General features: G+C 42.1%; 1 protein-coding gene across 1 annotated transcript in view; it reads left to right on the top strand.

The window, feature by feature from the left end:
* The window catches only part of LOC133353066 (adhesion G protein-coupled receptor B3-like), a 176243-nt gene that overhangs the window by 98544 nt on the left and 65513 nt on the right, over positions 1 to 12186 (top strand). The window contains 3 exon segments of the mRNA XM_061569166.1: positions 10050 to 10196; positions 11104 to 11176; positions 12017 to 12122. Of these exon segments, the coding sequence (XP_061425150.1) occupies positions 10050 to 10196; positions 11104 to 11176; positions 12017 to 12122 (326 nt within the window).

The raw sequence follows: 12186 nt of genomic DNA, 5'->3' as shown, positions 1-12186 counted from the left end.
AGTTCTAAAGAAATGAGTTTTCAATCTAGATTTAAAAGTGCATAGCTCCAGTGGCGAAAGCAAGAGAGTTTCTGAGGGCCACAGAAGCACATCTGTAAGAGCGAGATGCAGTGACCGTCTTTGTTCGATGGCCAGCCAAAAGACACTGCGAGGGTGACCGGAGGTCACGTGATGATGGTGTATGCTTCTTTACGAGATCAGCAAGGTATTGGGGTTCATATGGCTCAGCGTGGCATTCCTGGATAAATAAGTAAATTATTATATATTATGATGCTCAAGAAGGCAGAATTTTTTTTTACATTGTGTATCTTTAAACTAGAGGACATATATGAATATACTGTACTTTATCCACTGATTTAAATGTAAATCATTAAGGAAGCACAGGCATACCTGTGGTCTAAAGGTTAAGGCTTTAGGAGATAATTGTGAAATCTTTAGGGCTTAACATCTGAAATGCGCTGGTCACGAGGTAAGTTTCACGGGCAAAATGGTCCGTTAAAAAAAAAAACTGAATAATTTATAAACCAATTTATTTTCCCTGTAGGTCGCCTACATGCGCAAGTGAATTATTCTGTAAAAATGCTAAATACGCACGGCGCATTTGCATATTTTGGTTTGAATCATAAACTTTCCCATGTGCAAGGGTTTCCAAAGCATTTTAACGCGTAGCAGGCTTTCGCGACCAATATCATCGATAATAGAGGTTTTTGGGTAAATATATAAATGTGTCGTTAAAACCCGCCACCACCCGACACAGCCAATTAGTTGGTGGGTTTTATCGACACATTTACATATTTACGCGATCTAACCCAAAAACCTCTATTATGGATTTCCAAAGCACGTTTAGTCAATTTACTGGACCAATTAAATGTGTCTTTGTTCAAATTCAGAGCAAATTTATTTCAGCGTTTGTTTGCATTGTTGTTATAATGGTATTTATGCATTAACTAGTCATTAGAATTACAGTACGAGCAAACATTTTAGGAGGGTGCTTGCGCACTCCACAACGATGTTTGGTCATGACAATGGGTTTGTGTTTATTGAGTAATAGCAGAGGACACACGAAAACCTCTCTAACATGGATTCAATTAAAATCCAGAATTGGAAGTAAGCAGGAAGGCTACCCAAACGAATTAATTACTATTCGCGTTTGCACTGTGTGCCGAGCCAACGAACATCGTCGTCGTCGGCACGGTGAAGCGCCGGTAGTCCACCGTCATAACATGTCAGTGGACAGTCGTTCACGATGCGTGACATCGTCGGTGGTGCTCCACAACTGCAGTAGCCTGACCCCATCGGACGAGGTTGACCCGGCAGCGACCTTGTCCCGTCCGGAATCGTTTCAGCGTTACTAATAAATTAAACATTAATCTAAATCTCTCGAACTGGAGCGCCGTTTGCACTGGAGCTAGCCACCGTGCAAGTAGGATATGTACTCTTAGGTTTTTTCGGTAAAGTCACGTAGGTAAAAAATAAAATTAAAATTACTAAAAGTAAAATAAAGTAGAATATGGTTCGGGTATATGCGAACAGCTTTACTGATCTGGTGTATGAAACGTGATGATCCCAAGCCCTTGGAGGCCTCGTTCATCCACGTGCATGCTGTGAGTTGATCTTTGTTTAACCGAGTGAAAACACAAGAGACTGGGGGATAAGTCGCATTTGCACGAGTCTCACTTATTTCACGAATAAACAAAATGCACTCTTCAAGGCCATCAGGAAATCTCTTAAGCCGCACACATCCAGCGGAGCTCAGCCATCCCAACCCCGCTTCATGGGAGGTCGCATTACAGTGACGATTTTGTGTGTTATGAAATTGTGAATATTAAAATCATCGGTATGCAGGTATTGCTATAAATGGTTTTCAGTGTTCAGTCAATATTTTACGAGTTAATTATATGTAAATGTAATGAAAATGTGGTTTTATGATTTTTATTTTATTTGCTGTATGCCAGACGTCACCCATTACTGCATAGGCTCTCACCCAAATGAGCCCCCGGCTTTGAGAGAATTTATACGTACTCAACTTAATTATTCAGTAATTGAAGTAAAATTCAACTGAATGCAGTGTTTTAAAATCACAGCACCAACACGCATGCTGTTTGGGGGCAATGCTATGAGGGCACTTGACCCACACAATAAGAATGTTGCGGGTCAAAAAAAATCGGGAATGGTCATAAACTCCGATTAGCATGGTTGGCTCTGTATGGTGCACACGAAGTTCAACATACGTATGTGCATAGACTCACACGGAGACCCATACACTCACACAGTGACTCGTCGACTCACACAGATGCCCATAGTTTGTACGATGAGAAAGAGGTTCAACATACACGTCCATAATAGAACTCAGCCCATCGTCCCTCAAGGGTTGATTAAATGAGTCCTATGTTTGTTGGACATCACCAGTGTTTGTCCCACCAGTAGGAATGTGAGATTTCCAACCCTGGCTTCAGGCATGCCGACAGAGATGAGCACCGAGTGAAACTCGTTAGAGCAGGACTTAGAAGCAGAATAGATCCTTGATTTAAGATTAGAATAATGACTATTTGAATTTCCAATTTTTGTTTCGTGCAGCTCGTGTAAAATAATATTCAATTTTACAACTTCTCCAATTGCTATGAAAAACAATTACAAGCATGGAGCAGGTATAGACATTTGAACAAATTGCACTCATGAGAAGGTGATTAAGAATTCAAATGCACAGCCATTAACCCTTCTGCATTCGCGGCAAAATAATGTAATAAAAACACATCTAGAAAGACTTGTTGAGTTCCAGGTTTGGTGTAGCAGTGCACTTGGCTGGTTAGGATGTTTACCTTTAATTTGCAGAGACACGTCAAAGGCTTGGTTTTAATAAAGAACCACATCTGTTGGTGCTGTGCTGAATTACGTGACAACATTCGGGGAGCTATAACAAATGAACTTTAATTTCCAAAAAGGTGGACCAATCCATTTATCTTTATTGTGCGGTCATGACTAATAGTTACGCAATGGGCTTAATCACCTCATTAATACTCGCAGATTTATTTTGTTTGTGCCAAAATGAACGGCGAGGGCAATGATTGTGAAAAAGTACCTTTTTAAAAAACATTCAAGGAAGGCATTATGCAAAATTGAGAGCAGTTAATGACGTGTTCTGCCAGCCGCTGGATTCATGTTTCCAAGCACACGGCTGCGAGTGCGAACCTCCGAAGTTGCTAATTGCCCCGAAAGTCGATCTCTTTCAGGCCTTTGAAACTAATATTGCCGTTCGTCTCGTAAATCAACGAACCCGCGGTTTTACTTTCGCGAATGCCATCATTTTAAAACGTGGCATTGAGAGAGTACAACCGCTTTACCTGGGTGCACTTGCGTTTACGTATACGCGAATAATTGATTGTGATTATTCTCTATTGCCTTCACCAGCCTGAATGTAGATAAAGCATGCTGTAATGGTAGTCAAGGCCGCGAGCTGCAGTTAAACCGCCATAGCTGCCCGATGCTATTGCCTCAACATCAACGATAAAATTAAGACGTGTTTTACAGTAACGATAAACATTTATTTGCTCACCTTGAAAACCATTACGGAGTCTCAAGACGCTTTTGTGGAGGTCCTGCTTGGAATTTTTGGCCAACAATCAACTCCCTACCCTTGGGAATCTGAGGCCCAAGTAGACAGCGACTCAAGACACCCCGAGAAATGGGTTTCCATGTCACTGTTTTTTTCTCTAAACGTCACTTCGCTAGTGAGAGGAAATTGGAGAAACCCAGAGCAAACTCATACGTACGTGCTAAAAACATTCAAGCTCGGCACAGATTCCCGCTGTAGCTCGGGCGTTTTGCGCATGTGAGTCTATGAATCGGGCATATGCCGCACCTCCTCACTCACTCTGCCTAATAAAAGTCTCGTTTCAACATCCCCCGCGGCTCCGATTAGCTTGGCTGGCTTAGTACAGTGCGAAAGAAGTTCAACTTACACCATCACCTTTCTTACTCCCTGCAGGCGAGTAAGTTCGTGCTGTTCACAATTTTGGCAGTGCAGCAGCAGCAGAGCAGTGCTCGACACGCTGTTATCTTCTTGCGTAAGACGGGCGGCAGCAATATGTCCAAAAGATAAATGCCAATGGCGAGGTCCGCTGCTGCTGGTCACGACGAGAGGTCTTCAGCGGAGAGAGAGAGAGTTCGTGTGGTTTTGTTCCTCCTCCTCCACCATTGAAGGAATGCAGACCACAGCGCACTGATGCTCGCGGATTGCGTAATGCTCTTTGGGATGTGGTCGGTGCCATACTTCATCTCGTTTTTTTGAGCCGACCTGTCACACCAGAGGGGGTATACACGAGGATGGAAGAACAGAAAGTGAATACAAACTTATTCTTGGGTTTTTTTCGGTAAAGTCACGTAGGTAAAACATTTAAATTAAGAATAATAAAAGTAAAATTAAAATAATTTTAATTTTTTACCTACGTGACTTTACCGAAAAAACCTAAGAATTTGAATCCTTGCAGTCACGAAAGCTTCAAATCTAGAATTGAATACAAACTTGTTTCTTGCTTTGTTTTTTTTTGACACGAGGATACAAAAAAAAACCTGCTTCCGTTGCTCAGCGGTGCTTTTGTGGGTATTCTGCCACTCAAATTACCGAGACCGATGCCAGAGACTGCAGCGGACCTTGCTGCTGACGGAGTGGCTTGCTCCCCGTGTCTGTAGCCATAACTGTGATGAAAATGGGTTCCCCATAAACTGAGTGCGGTGCGTTCATAGAAACGCGGCCAAACAAAGGTTGCGCTTGTGCGATTCATAAGCCAAAGTGCCTCCCTGTTCAAACCAGCCGTGGGATAGGCACATTTATTTTGGTGGCTCTGAGACATTTTGAATTCCACCTTCCGATGGCAGAGGCCAGTTTCTGCATAGAACAACCGCTGTTTATGTATAACCAGAAGCTTTGAATCGCTGATTGAGTGCTGTTATCTCCAGGGCGGCCAGGCCAGATGTACGCATGTTGAACTTCTTTCGCATCGTACGTAGCCAACCGTGCTAATCGGAGGTGCAGGGGAAGGACAACAAACTAAACACAAAAAGCAGTTCTAAAGGAATTAGTTTTCAATCTAGATTTAAAAGTGCGTAGCTACGGCGGCTTCCTAATATTGAAACGAAGAGCGTTCCAGACGGCCGCAGAAGAGCATCTGAAAGCGCGTGATGCAGTGGCCGTCTTTGTTCTATGGCGAGCCAAAATCTGCTGCTGCGTGGATCACCGGAGTTCGCGTGATGGTCTATGCTCTTTGACGAGATCAGCAATGTATTGCGGTTCATTTGTGGCAATCACTTTGTGTGTCAAGAGTGTGACCATATAATGTATTCTGAATAAGGGAAAAGGGAAATGCGCAGCCCTGCTACACGTAATGCCACTGCCGACAGAAAGGCTCTTCTGTCACGGAGAATGAATTAGACCGTTAATATACGTGTGTTGTTTACTCAACTTAACGGGGTTGTTATATTTTCCTAAAGTAATTTGGTTACTTAATTTGTTTGCGGTCATGATGCCACTAAGTCACAAACCGTTGACGAGTGAGAAGCTGCTAATCCTTAAATAAAGACAAAGATCCGCCGTGTAGCCTACACAGGCTGTTGGGGCAAGTGCTGCGAGAAAGCACTTACTGAGGTTGAGATGGCACAAAAGGGCATAACACCAAGCTCGGCTGAACTTTGTCGTGTATTAGTGATGGTTACACACACCAGCTTAGGTACTCATTTAAGGCCGAGTCGACATAGGGGAGACCCACGACCAGTTTAGATAATAATCACTGGTGTTGGCTGTGAGCAGCGGGAATCAGACTGGGGTTTCCGGGTTCTAAGCTTGGAGCACTAACCACTGTGCTACAGCTCCCACATCATTAAACAGCACACACACACACATGCGCTTATATAAATATATATACACACACACACATTTTTTTACGCACGGTTAATCCACCACATCCCCCCCCCCCCCCAATTGAACAATGGAGAGTCAACTGTATTTCTATTATGTAGGACAGTAATATGTTTTAAGATGTTTTTATTTAATCCAATTTCAAAGGTAATATTCATTCCTGAGCCGCTTATCACAAACAAACATTACGGGCGGCGGCGATGAGATCGAAATATCAACTCAAACTAACCCGACAAGAAGAGGTTGACGAAATTAAATATTTCACAAAGCGTGCACAAAGGAAACAAGCAAATAAATAAGCAAAATGGAAATAAATAAATAAATGCGCCATCAGCATGAGGCAAGATTCCCACAGAGATCTACAGCCTGTGCACTGTCTCATCACTTGTCACTTGTGTTTTGAACCCAGGGCAGGTTGCAGTGGCAGAGGGCATGACCTTGTGGAATAGGGCCACGAAACGGGAGGGATTCCTTTTAAATGAGGCCAGAGCCAGACCTCTATGGACAGCTGTGTGGAGAATGTTAAAGTTGTCTGTGGGTATAGTGAGAGAGAATTGATGATGGGCGATGGTCACGTTCGTTAAACGTGGTGTCCAAAGACTGTGGAAGCATAATATGGTCGATCAAATTCTTTCATAATTTTTTTAAAAATCTGGAATAATAATTTACAGACATTTGTCATTCCACTGCTGAATCAAGGCCTCCTTTACCATGCTAGTCACGTCGAAATTGGTGAAGCAGGAGGGCCAGTTCAGATATCACACGCCACCGATGCGAGCCGTGGCCAGGTATCAAACTCGGGAAGCCCGGAATCAAAGTGCAGTGTTAATCACTTTGCCACCAATCCACCCAATTTGTTTATATCACAATCTACATCCCAGTAGCGTTCTCTGCACTGTGTAATGAGCTCAGTACATTCCTTTAAGGAAATTAAAATGTGTATCTTTTCAGTGAAGGGCCCTGGAATATAAGAGCACAGAGCCACTCCTGGGGTGACTTCATTAGGCCCACCTTATTGAAAGCTCTTCGTCAAATCCGTCACTCGGGCTCTGCGTGGTGGCTTTACTCCTCCATCACTCATTTGGTACATTAATGAATGTCAAACCTCGCAGCTGAATAATACCAACGTAAACGAACGTATGTATATTTTGTGTAATTAATTGTTTTCTGCAGTTATTGGTGACCCGGCAAAGAACATCAACTCCCTACACTTGAGAATATTAGACCTGAGTCGGCAGTGACTTAATTTAGTTGTATGTCATTCGGTTTCCATTTCACGTTTTAGTTGAATAAATATTGCATTAAATATTATTTTTATCTATTCTTACGAACAACAAATCCTACCCACAAACAGGATATACAATTGATTCAGCCGTTGTGTTTTGTCAAATGAATGCCTTCTGTATGAAGTAAATACTTTTCAGGAGAATTAAGTGCATGTAATGAAATCCATCCAATAGTAGTCATAATCAGGATGCTCCTGTGCCAATACAAGGCATACATCAGGGTCAGTATGCGATCTCAGTCGGAGCAGTTGCATAGAAACACAATCTTTTTGAAAAATGTTTTACTCAACTTTAAAACAGGCTGCTTTTGATTAAAATGCATTTTAATTATTCATCCAACTTCTAAATGGAAACCGAATGCGCGTTTCATTTTTGTTACCCAGTTCATGTAAACGCTTCTGCCAGAAGTTGCATATTGATATAAATTCCATGAGAGTTTAATAGAGGTTTTAGAAAAAACTATTCATCACAGGATTGTGTATTTTCAATGGCAGGCAGATGCATGAAAAGTGACACTGAATAACATCTTAGTAATTTAACCCCAGCCAGAGATTGCAAATTCATAGTTATGAAAATCACATTAACTACAGGTTAGGATGTTGGACGTTAAAATAGTTTTATGTTGAAATGTATATATTTATTTATTTTAATATTCAAATAAATTTTCTCACAGTTAAGCCAATTCCATTGCATTCTGGGTTTAATGCAAAACATTATCTGTAATATATGTGTAAGTAACGATCACACACGATATATAGCTGATTTAGACTGCTCGTCGAGTGCTCGATCTACATTAAGAAGATCGTGAGTTCAAATCTTGGTTTTTATTTTGTTTCAGCAGCCAATACAATCACAACCACCTTGTGAAAAGTCAGCGTTGCTCAACCTATTACAGACTGGTCCCCTACCGTGGGAGTGTGGAATTTCCCGTGCTGTTTCAGGACAACTGAGAGAGACGAGCACTGCACCGTTCTTGTTTTAACAGGGGCACAACTTTGTTTATATTCATAGAAGATCTTCACATTGACTCCATCTGAAGATAATTTTACGTAAATAATATTTTTTTAAAGGCATAACCGTTGAACGTATCGCATCAGCCTACCCACTGAGGCCCTTTCTGGGAGGCACTTCACACCTCTACTTGGCATCTCAGGAAGCCACCGAGTGGATTGCCAAACCTAGACGTGCCGTTGTCAACTCTTCCCACAATATAGGAAGATAAGGTTTCTAGGCTCACGAACAAAATTGGCATTGGCCTCGATTTTTATTTGGAAAGACAGACTTGTTTTTTTTTATATTGTTGCCTGTAACCCTTACAAGGAGGTGTTTGCATATAAATGTTGTGATTTTCTCCTAGCCTGGTAGATCAAATGTAATGCTCCAAAAGGCAATATTCCTCTGTTATGATGATATTTGGTACAAAGGGTAACCATTGCCGTGAAAATGCATTCGCAACTTCCTTTCACAGCATTATCTGCACTTATTTACATAATTCATGAGAAGTTTGCGTGATCCATTTGAGAACGTAATGTGGAACATTGCAATCGTATCCACCTTGCACTCAATTACAGGGACACTCAGGTGTGTATCAAGGTACACGTCTTGGGAGCACGTGCTCTGGATGATGATGATGATGATTATAATAGCAGAAGATGCGCAGTACAGCATGACCCATTATACAGATGGTTCTATCGGTTGTGTTCTGACACCGATGATTGACTCTCAGTCTCAATACACACTGCTGGAAAGAGGGCCTTTTTGATTGCCCGTGAGTATCAGGCACAGTTATTGTAGATCTCCAAGCGCGTAATGGGTATTGTGCCGAATTACTACAATGATGGGCGTAGTCACAAATTATGACATACTGCTGTGTGCTGGGTGTGTTGTGGAGCTCGCAGGAATGAGTGAGGTTTATCATCCAACAGCATGATTTCGAACTCACTGGCTCTGTGTGTGCCGTAAATATAAAGGCATTCTTGTCCTATTTACGCGAAAAGCCTAACTCAACGGTGCGTATTTACGTTGCATGTGGTATACCTTCGTGTGATGTGAGTGCAGATGTTCCATTTTGGTAATTGTTTTTTGTTGTTTCTGAATGGTTTATTTTGGTTCTTAGTTGGTGAGAGCTTCAATTGCTGCATGAATATTCTGCGGAGTGAAATGTCTTTTCAATGTGGGTTTTCTGATCACTTACGGAAAGCGCTGGATTATAATTATTAACTATAATCGGTGTGTGTTGCATTTGTGTGTGTGTGTGGGGGGGGGGTAGCAGTAATTAAGTGATTAGCACTCTGCACTACGTACCCAGCAACCCGACTTCTATTCCCACTTACGCCCAACACCAGTGACGATTATCTGAACCGGCGATGACCATCCTCTAGGTTGCCTCAGCCCGTACACGAGGGCCTGGTGCGGTGTGTCAACATCGTCACGAGGGGTGTTGACCAACCACCCCTTCGTGTGCCGTGCCGGCCTTCATAGGTGCTACTCACTAACAGCACTTGCCCTAGCAGTCTATTATATTTAGATTTGAAGCTTTCGTGACTGCAAGGATTCATACTCTTAGGTTTTTTCGGTAAAGTCACGTAGGTAAAAAAAATAAAATTAATAAAAATAAAATAAAAATAAAATAAAAAATAAAAATCACGACGTTTTGGAGGCAACACAAGCCGGAGTGTTGCCTCCGGCTTGTGTTGCCTCCGAAACGTCGTGATTTTTTTAAATTACTTTTATTAATTAAATTTTTTTACCTACGTGACTTTACCGAAAAAACCTAAGAATAAAGTCTATTAAAGGCTAAACGGGGCGGGATCTTCTGTGCCTGTTCCATCTGCTGCGTGCCCCTCCCATAGTCGTCGGCGTGCACAAACTTTCGAGCGCCGAGGGTGGCACGGACTTGACGTTCCCGGTGAAGGGCCGGCGCAACATGATCAAGTGGGTCAAGAGCTCGGAGGACAAGGTGGTCATCTCCAACGCGGCTCTCTCGTCCGGCCGCCAGGGTGAGAGGGGTGGGAAGCGTTCCACCGTGAAGACGAACCGCTCTACTCGGGGAGCTCGACATCATCACGTCGGCACAAATAACCACGAGGCACCGCGCGGAAACCTCGCCATCGAATGCCAAACTCGGTTGGCGTTATTCGAGAAAGTCGGCAATTGTTTTAAAATGTTGATGGGTCATGCCCTTTATTTATTTATTTGATGCCTGAGCCCTGCCATAATAAATGTGGCGTTTTCGCCACAAGGACTACCCCACCTCTATTTCAGTTGGGTGATATTAATGACGAAATACATATTTCTATTTGGAACCTTAATTACCTTAATTATGTTGCACAAGCTGGTTTCCAGTCATAAGGTTGAGAGTTTAAATCCAGGAAAAGGTCAACTCAGCCCTTAGAATTGATTAAATGATCACCACTAGGTCAACATTATGCATGGTGGGAATTCCATAGTGGCTACCCTGCCATAGGAGTGTAGCATTTTCACGACTGCCATACAGTCACCAGTGGAGATGAGCATCATTACGTTACGTAATATTTGCACGTTAGAAACTTCAACCTTAAAAAAATGAAAGCATGTGCGTGTCTTATGCAGAAACGTTCTAGCCGAATAAGCAGCAGATGTCGTTTAAACATGACATGTATTTCTCTAAAATACACGTCTTCTAAAACAAGTCATGATCTCAGACATAATGACGTCAAATGCGTTGCAGTGGGTTTTTTTTTCTAGCATTAAAGCATTATGCATTGACTCAAAGCAGCGTTAATGCCAGGGCAGTGCATGCAACATTAGGCACAAGATTCCTAGCCATTGATGATATAAAACTCACCGAGCATGAAAGGACCTCGTGTGTACATGAGCTATATTTTATGTGGTTTATTTGTGCGCATGCTCTTGCGTTGGTTGCAGGAGAACCGCCGCCGGTTTATGTCATCGGAGTGTCTTTTTATAAGAACCTGGAAGGCATCATACCCAAGCCAAGGTAATAAATTGTGCTTTATTTCCAAATATATTTCCACGTCAAGTGCACCACTAAATCGCTACGAAATTGACAAAAAAATTCATAATTGTGCCTTTCGCGAAGACAACACGCGCAACGCCCCCGTTTACACACGTTGTACTATGCTCGCACTACAACACGTAGCAGAGGCATGGCATCACACAGAGGCTGTACATGCATATATACAGACGCGCGCACGCCACCATAATAGGCCTTTTGACATCGTTGACAGATACAAACATATATAAGAAAAAAATAATGTGCAAAGAAAAAATCCTCTCAAAATATGAACACTGAGCAAAAACCCTTTCGCTGGCATGCTCGTTAAACATTCTCTCTTTTGCTGTGGAGCCTCTGCAGCATAGAGTAGAATTTGCAGTTTGAAGTATAGTTAATCCCACGCAGACTTTACATGTGTATTCATGCGCCTACGATTTATAACGAGTGAAATATAATGACGGCTTATAACCTTTTTTTAAAGTTTCACGGTTAAAATGTTAGCCCAAGAGAAACAATTAAAATGCTCACATCTTTTACCACCTGTAATTGGATTTTGGAATTAAAAAATATGTCATGCAGAGTTGGCAGGCACTATTTTGTTCTACTAGATGTGTGTTTTGAACTAGTGAAACATTATTCGAGAAACTTAAAGATATTATCCTAATTGTGCCACTGAAAATCTATCTCGTTTCGATTTGAAAACTTTTGCAAAAAGCAGCTCTTCTGCAACTTAGTTCTAAACGCACTGATCTTAAACGAGTGAATTAAATGTAAGCAAGTGAAATGTCTGTCCTTTGATCAGAAAAATGTTGTATTTTGCAGCAATGGGACCATAATAAACTCCAGGATAGTGTCTGTGACCATCCGGCCAGCACCAAAGAACAAGGACTTGCCACTTCTGGAAATAGAATTCTCTCACACATCGAATGTGAGTTCACCGTCCGCTTTGACGAGTCCTATTTTTCATTTTCAAGGCAACACCTATGGTGGAT

This window comes from Lethenteron reissneri, chromosome 42, assembly GCF_015708825.2.
Source record: "Lethenteron reissneri isolate LAM-NWPU_2019-01 chromosome 42, ASM1570882v1, whole genome shotgun sequence".
Lineage (NCBI taxonomy): Eukaryota > Metazoa > Chordata > Hyperoartia > Petromyzontiformes > Petromyzontidae > Lethenteron > Lethenteron reissneri.
This window is presented reverse-complemented; position numbering and strand designations above follow the sequence as displayed.